Genomic DNA, 14,164 nt, shown 5'->3' with positions numbered 1-14,164 from the left:
GTAGTTTTCCAAATTTTTGGAGTTTTTACCTCGTTTTGCGTGCCACCCTGTTTTCTCGAATTTTCTTGGCACAATGTGGGTCGTGGACCTTGATGATCCGTTTGGATATCAGTCAGACCACTTTTGTACTTTTATGTTGCATTGGGATGCGTGTTGCATCCGTACTCCCGACGTGTTCGGTTGAGTGATTTTATATTTGTTATGTTTTTGTTGGACCTTTGCTTTTGTTTCCTGAACGCCAGGATTCGTGTAGAATCCCTACTCTCAGATTGAGGCTGGTTGAGTGATTTCATGATGTATGATTTTATTGGCTTTGGGATTCGTGTAGAATCTGTCCTTCCCGTGTTGCTTTCAGTGGGGTGTTTTCTTTGCATTATGTTCTCATTCCTGTCCTTGTGTTATGATCTTCGTGATGGTGGTGCGCCCCACACGAGTACGTGCGCGTACATTTGTTGAGTGACTTGCGAGGCCCAATCTTCCGTGGATTTGTTGGAAGTTATGATCATTGGGGTTGGGATGGGAGTATGCATGCCCACAGGCACTTGTCGTAGGCTGAGCATGGGTAGGGTAGGGTAGCATCTGGAAGGGGCTTCTATCTCGCAGCCCGACGATCATGGCGTCATGGGTTGGCAAAGGAAGCTTTATATAAGTGATAATTAAATAAATGTGTGATTGTTAATAAAACTTAAGATAAGTAAAATGTGTGAGCACCCGATTAAGTTCGAGGACACAATGTGTGAGCACCCGTTTAAGTTTGAGGACACACAATCCAAGCTTGGGCTTTTTGATGCCAAGCGACTCTCCAGGATGTCAGCCCCTACATAGTAGCCTATTGAGTGTCTGACCAGGACCTTTACTCCTTGCATTGTCTTAGGTTCTTGGTTGCAGCCATCATACTGTCTGGCGTGAGTGTTAGCCATGGATGTTGTGTTTTATGTGTGTTTGTGGTCGGATCATTATCTCCATCAGCACGGCGGGTGTGGACCTACGGGTGCCACGTGGTTGGGAGGCGTAGCTACTTTACTACTGCTAAGGATCGGTGTACAGAGACGATCTTTTGTCCTAGTGCGACCATTGCTGGATGTCTTCACTCGGTACTTCGGGTATCGGAGTATGCTTTCTTGTGATTTATGCTTTCATTGGGATGCTTGTATATCATGTTTAGATGATGTTATTTTACTTGGCGCATTCCCTTATCATGATGTTTAGCATATGATTAGATGATGTTATTTGATTTAGTAGTATATCTATTGCTTACTGTTGTTTAGCATGTGATAGGTGATGTTATCTACTATAGGATTATCTTATGCGATTATCACTAGCATGTTAGATTTCCTTGTGCTTATATTGTTGCATGTTTTAGTAGTGACGTCCCTATTACGACAGTGCCGACGATTTGGTCGGTGGCTTGGGATGTTACGCGCGGGGGATGGCTAGGACCCACGATGGTCTTATGATGCTATTGATGGTTGGGAGGAATCGCGTACTTAGTTTGGTTGTTTTGTTCCTGAGATGTATTTATGTTCATTGCGATGTTGCTTTTGTTCTCTGCGATGTTTATTTTCAGTGTGTTCTATGCTGCTATAGTTTAGATGGTTTGATGTTCTTCATTCCGTGTTGTTCTTGCACTCGAGTGTTCATTCCTCGAGCCTTTGTGGATCCGGTACTCCCCAGTGTGGAGGTTCTTTTGTTGGTTTTTCCCCATTTTTGAGTTCTGGAAGTGTTTTTACTTTCTATGGGCGACATTTGTTCAGCATTGTGCGACACTGCTAAAGTATCGCACGCCCATAGAAAGAATGTCGTACGATACTATAAAGTGTCGCACGCATTACTAGAGAAGTGTCGTACGAAACTAGAAGAGTGTCGCACGGCTTTATGAGAAATGTCGTGCGATACTTTTCCAGTATCGCACGCCTTCTTGAGAAGTGTCGCACACAGTAAGGGAGAAGTGTCGCCCTCCCTTAGTAAAAAGTGTCGCACGATTTTTGTGAAAAACCTGCGCGTGCCATCAGCGGGCGTTTTTCTTCGTGATCTGATCTTTTTTAGAGTGGTTTTGGATACCCTTTTGGGCGTTCTTCGAGCCTATGTTGTTGTATTTTGAATTTAAGAGGTTTCTTTTGAAATTCAGTTTTTGGGTTTCTGTTGTAGTCCTTCAGGGTTTAAAATATATCGTTTAAGTATAAGGTCCTTATACTTAAGATATATTTTAATATATGCGACAAATCGTTTGAGATAGGTTTCAGACCTCTCAGAGATAAGTTATGGATTCTAGGAAATTTCAGGGCTTCAGAAATCCAGACTTAGTCAATTTTCAGGGCTTCAGGATTTCAAGCTTAGCCAAATTTCGGGATTCTGCATTTTACCCCAGCTTGGTGTTTTGTTGGTGAGTGGTCATTTCTTGTGCCCTCATCTTGTTGTGGTGGTTGTTGCCTTTTGTTTGGGTGTGACAATTGGGTAATGGCGTTCGAAGATTCGTTGGTTGCCGAGATTGTGAAGTCTTCTGTTGTGATCTTTGTGATCCCTGTATGATGTTGTCTTGTGCATTCATACTCGTAAAAAATATATATATATCTTGGCTTGATTTGAATCCTTGTTTCCAAGGATCTTCGGGCGGGGCATTACATAATAGTTTGAAAAATATTTTAATCCTTGAAGTAGAAAGGTTTGAATGGAAGGCAATAGAAATGAGTGAGAAAAATCCAAGCATATGATTTTGACATTTAGCATGTGAAGGGGAAAACGATTGTGGTGGTTGATGCATTGTCCAAGAGACTTGTCATATGTTCGCTATCACATATTTCACCTTACTGGAACACTCATTTTTTTATTGAGTTTCCTAAGAACTCATTTGCTTTCTAGTCGATCGACGATCATATATAGGTTGGTAGATATCAGGCAGTGGGTGGTGTCATCTATTACAAGGATACAATCTATTTGGTGTCAGAATCAAAGATGAAGGGGAAGATCTTGAGGGAGGTTCATGAATCACCCTTGGTAGCACACCCTTGATACTTCGCAACTTGACATATTTGTGAGAGGTTCACTTGGAAAAGCCTCACACAGATGACATGTTACAATATGTCAAGAAGTGCGCCACTTGTTAACAAAAAAAATCAAACATACTTTTCCCAACACCTTTTGGATGTAACTTTTTCAGGTAGCAGGCACAAAGTTGTAACCAAGTATGAGCTATCACCATCAGGCAGACGATCAAACTATGCTTGTGATGGTTGGAAGGCTACCTAAGAAACTAGATAGTAACGCAACAAAAAGTGTGGATCCATTGAATTGATTCGAAAGAACATTGCTATATCATATATCTATAGGTATATCATATATCTATAGGTATAACACCCTTCAAGATACTTTCCAGGTATTAAGCTATATAATTCATGTGGATTTGGTATAGGAACTATGGCCCAGAAGCCAATCGATTCCCTAGCCCCTTTATAGTATAGGGCATCAGCAAACTTTAAAATAATTTAAAATAATTTGAAAAACACCTAAACAACAAACTAAAAAGCATGGTTAATCAGAGGCATGCCTTTTTTCCTGGTACTTATATACCATGAAGTCGGTCGTTGGACGAGTCATTTGTGGAACCTCCCTATTCATATTCACGGCTGAAATTTGTGGTTAGGTTAAGACTCCACTGAAGATTTGGTATAAGTAATCGCGATTAAATTAGCTTTGATACCTTGCTTTTCTCACCATTACATCTCCTTTGATTACGGCTGCTACATTTGAACAGCTTTAAAAGGTGTTGCTTTATGGATGGTTACCGGAACGATCAAATTGCTAAGGCCAACAGCAGGAAACGAATGAATTTTTTATGGGCTCCAACGTTAAGGGACTTAAGGTTTTGGTATAAATACTCGGGAAGGTGTTCATGGAATTGCAAGCTCTGCCACTGGAAACCTTGAAATATGTGAAGTCGAAACACTACAAGAGGATAATAAGGCTCAGGAAAAAATTAGCTGCCTGGTCGATGTGTTGTAATTATAGAATTTAATGAGATCAGATGCATTTAAATTGTCTAGTCTGTATCAGATGCAATATTGGGAATAGGAATGGCTATTTTAATAACAATTATTTTCTAAAATAGGTATAAGTTCATTTTAGAGGCAAAATGAGAATATTCCTATTCCTTATTCTAATTGACGAACCAAATAGAAAATACAAAATGTATTCTCATTTTAGAGACAAAATGAAAATATGCATTCCTATTCCCTATTCCAATTGATGAACCAAACAAAAAAAATACCGAATTTTCTATTCCTATTCCAACAACCAAACGAACCCTTTTGAAAATCCAACGGATTTAGCTAAAACATTTTCTATCCTAACGGAAACAAACAACATTCATGTTTCTGACACCCAGAGTTCCACGCCTCGCCTGGTAACCAGAGCAGAGGCTATAATTTATAATCCAAAAATTAAAGTTATACATCTTCTTTTCTAATTTAATCCAGCGAAATCCGTTTATACATACGTAGGGTTTCTGGTGGCCAGAGCAGATACTGATATAAGACTAACGAATTCTCAGTTAAACATCTTCTTTATTGACTTGAGCAAACAAAATCCCTGTTGAAAATACCTGAAGTTTCACATCTTGCCTGGTTACCAGAGCAGAGACTAATTTATCCTCTTACCCACCATTCTAAATCCTCCAAACCTACTCCAAAAGTACGGTGAAACTGGAATTTTGTACCATTGGTGCATTATCTCAAGGGTGGGCTAAGCTACTCTAGGCAGCACATAAAAAGTTTCACTCAGAAAATAACAAGATGGCCAACTCAAATCTCACCAATTTTTCACAGATTTCACAAAGATATATGTGCAAACCATGTCATCAAACTTGCCAAAAGAATGATCTCATAACTAAGATTGATTAAAGAGGCATTATATTCTACAGAATTGTAATGCTTACTAACCTTGGTATCCTTGACCTGATCGTCTCCAGCCTCCAGATTCATGTTGCCAGCAATGGAAAAATATCAAAACTTTCACTAGCAGCAGCCCATATACATTGATATGAAAATTAGGCTGGTAGACATTATAAGTGCCAAATCTGTAGGAAGAAGGGTATACAATTTTATAGAATCAACAGGTTGGGCAAGGAATTACAGGGTGAATGACAGCAGTATATGAAAAAACCCAGACCACAACAGAATGTGCAGGATACAAAACACGGGGGAAGCAGCCATTAAATTATTGTGCTAAGTTTGGACTGACCAATTTTTTCCCTTTTGGTGTGACCAGCAGGAGCACAAGAAATTGCATAGAGTAAATGGTGTGAGCATTTTCCGTGCCGGAATATGTTAATTGTTGGTAAGGCTGTTACGGGATATTTATTTAAAACTACGAAGCATTATTTTTTAAGTTTGAAACAGTTTTATAATGTTGCATTATTTCTTGAAGTTCATTTTGATCGACGTCAGGGCACTAGTTTCAGGGTTGCAGAAAGCTATTTTTTCTTACAGCAATTGTTTTTATAAGATTAAATATTAAACAGTTACAAATGCAACTTCGCATCTCTTCCAATACCCGTGAGCAAAATCTTTGACCAGATACTCTGGTTTCAAATCTGTTTCCTTTTATCTTTCCTTTTTTCTTAATATAAACAAGTTGAATTATATGAGAATCGGTATCTTTGTCTTTTTACATATTAGATTGCAATATTATATGGAAATGTATATTTATTTAAATTAAAAGTTGGTAATAGTAAAATATAATAAAATAATTGCACCTAGTAAAATTGAACTTTATAATTGCAATTTCGGACAATATGAATCTTGGTGACCATTATTATTACATTAAAAATATGTAGATGTATTAAGAAAGATAATGAATATAAAAATATTTTTTTATTAAAGATTAAATTTAAAGTTGTCAATTTGCTTTATATTTGGATTATCATATTGTGGTACTGAGTGCATAAATCATTTTTTTTTGCTATTAGATATATAAATTACCGTCTATTCTAATAGAGCTTCGTTGACTATGAGTCAAAATTTAAGTATATCTAATCTAATTAATTTTTTATTAGATACGAGTTTAGTTTCATCTCTTTACACATCAAATCTTTACAGTAACGAATTTCATCTCCTTCACATTTTTCATACCACTCAACTTCACTAGTAGATCAAAGACTGCTTAATTAAAAAATAAAGTGTTTGACTGCCTTATAAATTTCAACAAAAGAGAATACTAATTGATTTACTTATAAAATAAAAATTACAATCAATATTCAATATTCCTTATATAGCTCTTCAATTTCTTCATTGAAGAGTCATTTTTAGATGACAACAATACATCTCTCTTGCAATACCACATTTATAACATCTCTTACATATTAAAACGAATATATGAATAAATGGTGGACCGTACTTTTTTCTTATCAAGCATGTATTATCCACAAAGATGGTTTACCAACTTCATAAGAAGCACAATTCTTTAGACTAAAATGTCTTCAACTAAGAGCCAAGAATGAAGGGTATCCATTGTGTCAATTTAGCTCAACACACAAGCTTGACCTCTCATGTACATTTGACCCCCCAAACAATACAAAAGCATAACTTAAAATACTTTGTTTGATGAATGTTAATAAATACTATAATTTCCAAGAATAATTTCTAGAGAATTAACCTAGAAAGGGAAGATTGCAAACCACGATTCATATGTAGGGGAATTAATAGCCATTATAAATAACTTTGTGGACTAAATAGTACACTGAATTTCAACAAAATGATGTTTGTGTATTTTCCTTCCTGGGATCGATAGTGTGACAATGTTTTAGCACCAACATTTCAAACCATACTACATGATCCAAAATGTTGATGCTAAAAAATTGTTGCACAATTGATCGCAGAAAGTAAAATACTAAGTTGTCAAATGGGAAATGAGAATGTACACTAGTATGTGGATACGAAATAAATTTTTGTAGGAGGTTGGGTACATTTTTGGTACGTTTATACAAATTTATATATGTGTGTGTATATATATAGAGAGAGACATACAACTTAAAAATAGAGTTTAGTTCATATACCTAAACAAAACCATTACAAATTTCAAATTTGAAAACATAATCAACATAGGTCCTAAAAATATCTAAATGATCAATCATCAATCACTATACATATCAGCATTTAAATACACATATTCCAAGTATGTAGCTATGGGTGATTCATTTCAGAATCATATTCCGGTACATTTCATATCCAGAAATGCCCAGAAAAGTTTCACAATTTGGCAACTTAGAAAAAATATGCATTGATATGAATTGTAGAAGTAGCTACAAAGAACATTGAATAATCTGTATGTACAAAGTTCAAAAAATAATGAACTAGTAATCATACACACAACCATCTCAAAATTTTCTCCAATAACTATTATAATTAATTTATTATCAATACTTACACACAAATATCTAATAAGCATATATACTATAAATATTAATATAAGTGCACAGTCCTTCCAATTTATTAAACTTTCAAACTACTGAAACGATACATGTGAAATATCTTAATAGACTTTAATTTATTTTTTATTTTTTAAAATCAATAATTAAAAATTAAATTAACAAAATATGAAAAGTTATTATAACCAAATCCTTGATGAATAAGTGCCACAACCTTTCTGAAACCATTGCTAACAGTAATGAACGTAACCCCATACATATAGATCTCTTTTTAGTTCCTGCCAAGGCAAGAATACTTATGCATTCATGTCAATTCAAATATGACATTAACACTAACCAATCAAATCCAAGAATTTAAAAGATTATATGAGATTTCAAATGTTTATATCTTTTTCTAATTTTTTATTATTTTATAAACCAGATTTTTCATCCATTCTATTGGTCCATACTATTTTTGGTAGGGGAGAAAATTAATTTTCTTCAACTAAAAATACAAATATTTTCTAAAAACTTCATCTTACATTAATGAATGTATTAATTATAACTTTATCTTTTCCACATTTGTAACAAGTTGATAAGATTTTATTTTTTCAATCATTTTATCTTCCACCTCACACAATATGTCTAATCAATATTAATTATCACAATCTATTAAATATTTTTAATTTCTTATTTTAAATATATTTATTATTAGTTTTACATTGATGTTTATTTTTGACTATTTGATATAACTTCATATAATATATAAGTTCAAATTATACTTATATATATATATATATATATATATATATATATTTTTTTTTTTATTTTTTTTAATATAATTTCAATATGTTATATCTTTGTATTTGAATTTCTAATTTTTTTTAAACTTTGCTTTTTTAATAAAAGTACTTAAATTATTACTATTATTTTACTTTTATAAAAATAAATCAAACAATATTATTTTTTAATTATATTTTATAATAGTGTTTGTAATATGTATAATTGATAAGTGTTACAATTTTTAAATTATATTATTTATTACTATTAATATTTTTTATTTAAAAAAATTATCATTTAGTTTAAATACATTTAAAACTTAAATATATATTTTAATATTAAATTAATAATTATATTTTATATCAAAAAACATACTAAAGAAATAATCACAAAATAGAAATAATTTAATTTTAAAAGATATATAAATTATTATTAGGTTTTTATAAACTATGTATTAAAACTAAATAGTTATATTTTATTTTTTATTTATTACATCATATTTATTCATCAACATCAAATTTATATATATTACATCTATTTATTATTTACAAATGTACATATTAAATTATATAGATATTATTTCATAATTAAAAATTACTTAATTTTATGAAAAAATTGGAAATACAAAATATTAAATAGTAAATCTTTTCTAATTGTGTAAAATTAAACAATTAGTTTTACTTATTAAATATTTTTATATTTCAATACATTTCATTTTTTCTTATAGAAATGTGAGTTTTAATATAAAAATTAAATTCTTAGTTTCATTAATTGAAATATATTATAACCATGATTTTATTTTGACTATAAAATATGAGCACTCGTATGAGATCACAAGTGCATTTCTACGTAAAAATTAATACATTCATAATGTTAATTTAGATTCTCACTCATCTACACCTCTACATTGTGTCTCTTGTTTCTAGATGAAATATAAAAAAGCATATGCTCTTTCAAAGATTCCGCAATCAAATTCATAAAAAATGTTTAGCGGAAAATTTCAAAAGTTCTTTTTGAATTGTGTTTACCGAACATGCACTTTTTATTAAAATAATTATTAATTTGTCGAGTGCAACATAAAATGTTTTTTAATTTAATTGTTTGAATCGTCGATAGACATTCACCTTGGAAAAATTCAACACTCATAGACAGGTGGAAAGAAACCGACAATCTAGAAGTTAAATATTAATCCGTTCGGATCAAATTTACAATGTTTTGAAGCATCCAGAAAACATAAACTCCAGGAAAACGGACGAAAATGTTAACTACCAAATGCCTAGGAAAGAAATGGACGGTTTAAAATCCAACATAAATATTGATCAACGATGGAACAAATCAAATCGCGGGAATCAGTTACTGCCCATTTGTTTTTAAGCGCTCTGTTGTAACTCCTTCGTAACCCACGCCTAAAACATATATCGAAAGCCGGCGGTGTTCGTCGTACGGAGTGAATTGTATGAGATCATTTTTAGTGTGATGTGACGGGGGCCATGGTATGAGGTCATTTTTGTGTAATGTGGCAGATTTCTGTGTGCGTTGCACATTCGTCCCAGTAGTCTACAGACAGCATTTGCATTGGATTCCGTTCGCTGTTTTGGCTCTTTGATATGGCGGACTATTCAATTGGATTGCGTGTGAGCAGCTGTGTAGCACACGCAGACCGCACAAATGTTTATATTAATAGTATAGAGTTTTATGTTTGAGGAGCGTCAATTCCTAGGGTTTTTAATTATTTTGGGGTAAACGTCAGTTTCTAGGGTTTGTATTTTTTTGAGCAAGCGGCAATTTCTAAGCGGTATTTTAATTTAATTTTGAGTATGCGTCAATTTCTCGAGTTTCATTGTGGGTGAAGCGTCAATTTTTTGGATTAGCATATGTAATATGTATTGCGAGGATGCTGTTATAATCCAAACGACAAATATAGATGACTTTCATTGTAAAATTGTTTGTGATGGAGATAGCATGGAATGAACCGAATTGATATCAGAAGACGGTTGAATTTTTTTTATGGAGATCATTCATAAACAAGTTTTACATATCTGATACAGGTCCATGCGTGCACGTCCTAAAAACTCTTCCACTAAGAGCCAAGGACAAAAAAGCATCCACGCTGCCAAATTTGCCTAGAGCACAATCCCAGCCTCATCCCTTATGATGTCTTCGGACCTTGCACTCAGCAACACTTGATTCCTGGTAGGCTCTTTGTGAGCCATTCAACTTCACCAGTAGACCAAAGACCCATTTTTTTTTTGACCTTTGTGAATAGATCATTATGCACAGCTTTTGGATTTTTTTTTTTTTTTGGGCTTCCCACAATTAATGCCGCTATCATCGGTCTTTGTGGAAAAGATCAACCGCGTCATTCGAGGTTAAACTTCAAAAGCTCTCCTTTTGGCGTCTCAAATAGTACACAAGAATATGGTGATGACCGTGATATCCGAGCATTCAATGAGACAAAAAATTCAAAGCTTAAAAAGAGATGTCAGGGCTTTTTCATCCAGATACCTCCGCATGCGTGTGGACGATGTTATGAACAGCAATTAGCTCTCTTCGCTGTGCACCACACTCCGTTTACCATTCTTCGTTGCTTGGCCTATTCAAATTACTCTGCCATCTGTTCAAGTTTCTGTTTTTAATGTGAAGTTACATGTTCTAGATTTCTCCGCAGACATCATTTTCTCTACATTTGATTGTCCTACTTATTGTTATGATTTTCTAAGTGACAATCAGAATATGAATATTATTCTAGTTTTTACATTTGATATAATATGATTTATTGGGGTAAATATAGAGACATTTTACAATAACAAAAATTCTATTTTTCCTTAAATTTGACAAGTCATTTATATGTTAAAATATTTATATTTAATAACATATATAATATTGTTAAAATAAAATAAAAAATTATAACAATTTTTCTTATCTAATTTTTTAAATATTTATATTTAATAATATATAATATTTGTTAAGGTAATCAAAAAAATTATAACAACTTTTTAATCTAATTTTTCAACTGATTAATTTTTTGCAAAGAGAAATTTGTAAAGAATATTGGCTTCTTAACTTCATTCATAAGTTAAGTGCCTTTTACAGTCCACAATATAAGTCATAGTTTTTTAGGTTGACATATACTAACAGTGATCAATACCTATTTGGGAGGCACCTAACTAGACTACTAACGAGACATACATTCTCTCCCTGTTAAAAATTGAACTATGACCTTTCTTTTAAGAATACAAATTCTCCACCACTAAACTAGTTCAAACCATACATCCTTATTACTAAAAAAGAATATACAGATATAATTGCCAACAAAAATACAAATACAAACCAAATACAGATGATTGTATGCAAGTTGTGTGTATATTTAGGTGGCAGAGAAGGAAGAACTTAGGACTTCAAAGTTCGCACTAGTCTCGCCATCTGTATTGGAATATTTACTGTCGTTGCAGGGTGGCATCCAGAATTTTGTATTAACCAAAGATTAAATACAAGAAGCAGCCACAATGAAGTGAACAAGATTGTAAGAAAGCAAAGTTCAATAAGTAAAACTATCTTATCCTACCAGCTGTGGCTGTCAAAATTCTCCAAGACACAGAGCTACCCAAAAAGAATTCAAGGTGGACCCAAAAAGGACAAAGTTTGTCAGAATTGAGAGAAGGGACGAGTGTATATGGGATACAGCTTTATGATGGTAAAAAGAGTTCAGTTATTAGCAATGGATATAGAAAAGTTAATACGAAATTACACAATCAAAATTTATGGGAAAAACAAATTAAAAGAACCTGCAACTCATTTAACTCTGACCCCTGTTTATGCAATTTTGAACATTTTTCCTTGTCAAAACCGTATTAATATGCTCCCAGCGAAGTTAAGGGCGGTATGAAGCTCCGAACCCATCCAGGATATGAGATGATCTCCTTATTAAAACTTAAGGGTCAGGCATCCGGGCCGGTGGGAGAAGTTTTGTCCTTCCCAGTATTCTAGCATATCAGTTGAAAGCCTAAAACCAAGCATCTTTACACCTAGGGAAGTAGATAAATACTTATAGTAGCACAGGTATCCAATGCATGCAAGAATAACGAGTTCTCAGGTTGGGATATCTGTAAACAGGATATTCGAAGTTGAAAGCCTAAAACCGAGCATCTTTACACCTAGGGGAGTAGTAGCACAGGTATCCAATGCATGCAAGAATAACGAATTCTCAGGTTGGGATATCTGTAAACAGGGTACTCTAAGTCACAACTATCGGACTGTGCGAGTACAGGAGGACCATGAATGGCGATTATGTTGAGGGTAGCATTGAATTTCTTTTAAATTTTATACTTGAATACTTCAGTACAATAGTTTCCAGCTTCAACAGAGCACAATACGATTAACCGCTTGACAGCCATCAAAATGTGCAACCTGCACCTGAGATGCAAGACAACAGAGATCTCCTCTTGCCAGTAACTACCGACAATCAATAGACATAAGAAAGTCTAGACAGAAACCTTGAACAATACAACAAACTCTGTTTATCTCCACACAGACATAGCTATGGAAGTTAAGTTTTGCTCGATAGTCTCAAAGATTAAATGAAACATGATCAAGATTTGTGAATACAGAATGAGCAGACGCGCGTTGGTTAAATTTTTACCAGAAAGAAAAGATCTCTAAATGTATTGCCTAGATTTTTAACTCATGGATGCATTTTCCAGGTTGGTGCTCGGCAGAAAGGAGAATACAACTATAGCATTGTATTTCCAGAAGCCAAAAAGCTAAATATAAAATCATACAACCATACTGTCTCTCAAGCAAAAATCGACAGGGAACCCATACCGAATTCAGTCAACTAAATCGACTCATACAATCATGCTAATCGTAATTTTTAAATGAAATCGCAACAGAAAGTATACTAGTCAATAACAAACTGCTTTAAACGCGTATCAGGGTCTGATAGGTACAACTTTGTTTTGAAAGGAAACTGAATTGAAGCATACTTGGTATCCTTCACACTAATACCAATCATATCGCCCCCGCCCCCCCTCCCCCCCCAAAAACAAATAAAATAAATAAACAATAAAAAAACCATGTTATTGTATTTGTTATTACCCGGAACTGAGCGATGATGTAATTCACCCCGTCTTCTATATAGTGTCTCATCATCGATACATAGAGCTCGTCTGGGAGGTAAGAAAAAACTGCTACAAGCGTTGCAACAACTAAATAAAAAAACTACCATTACTGAATCGCTTTCATGGGTCTATTCCTAATTAAATCCGACTCCCTAACCATAGTTTTCAGTCAACTGCAGACACAATGTGGATGCCTAGATTCAAAAATACCAATAACAGAAAGCAGAACTCCGACTGACCTCAGTGTTCTTCAACTTATCAATTCCTGCTTCAGGATCCATGTTGCCAGCCACTAGAAGCTCAATTATCAACCACTGTGACACATTCGCACTGTAGGAAGATACCCAGAGCAGCCATAGAAACAACACCAGAGAAGTTCTCAAAATCAAACTGATTCCCAAACGGGCTCGTTCCCCAACAGAAAACGGTGATTACAAGGCAGCGGAGTGGGACTTCCATAAGGCGGCGTTTCGTACTCTAAAAATTCTCATTTGCCCACAAGGTAGTTACAAAAGCTGTGCATTAATTTCCTATGAACGTGAAGTGATGTTAAGGGGGTAGACAACATTCTCTGCCCCGATTTCACCATTTACCTACTCTGCCATTGGATGGACTCCCACCACAAATGCCACGTTATACTCTACCCGCGATGGATGGGTATCAAAGATTCTTTTCGAGTGGGTAAGCGTCCATTCTGTTTAAAGCAGTCTGCCTCCACAAACAAACGTCCAAAGAAATTGACTTCCCGTAAATAGTTGTATGAAATGACATTCAATCAATGGATTTCCCTTTCTTGACCAGAGGTTTATTTTATTTTTCGCTGTGCACACGACGTCTCAACTAACATGAGCATATCGTCAAGATTATT

The 14,164-nt window shown here is 34.2% G+C and overlaps 1 protein-coding gene across 4 annotated transcripts in view; it reads right to left on the bottom strand.

The window, feature by feature from the left end:
* LOC149566599 (putative potassium transporter 9) overlaps window positions 1-14,164 on the bottom strand; it is an 88,641-nt gene that overhangs the window by 57,213 nt on the left and 17,264 nt on the right. Inside the window, exon 1 of one of the 4 annotated variants that reach the window (XM_089819895.1) lies at window positions 13,536-13,902. The exons of 2 other annotated variants lie outside the window; for them this stretch is intronic. In XM_089819895.1, coding sequence (XP_089676021.1) covers window positions 13,536-13,577 — 42 coding nt within the window. In that variant the 5' untranslated portion in view covers window positions 13,578-13,902. Of the gene's footprint in view, window positions 1-4,934; window positions 5,067-13,535; window positions 13,903-14,164 lie in introns of those variants that run through there. One more of the 4 variants, XM_089819898.1, reaches the window with a different exon arrangement.

Source organism: Cupressus sempervirens, chromosome 3, assembly GCF_028749045.1.
Source record: "Cupressus sempervirens isolate cs-2001-9-10 chromosome 3, ASM2874904v1, whole genome shotgun sequence".
Lineage (NCBI taxonomy): Eukaryota > Viridiplantae > Streptophyta > Pinopsida > Cupressales > Cupressaceae > Cupressus > Cupressus sempervirens.
This window is presented reverse-complemented; position numbering and strand designations above follow the sequence as displayed.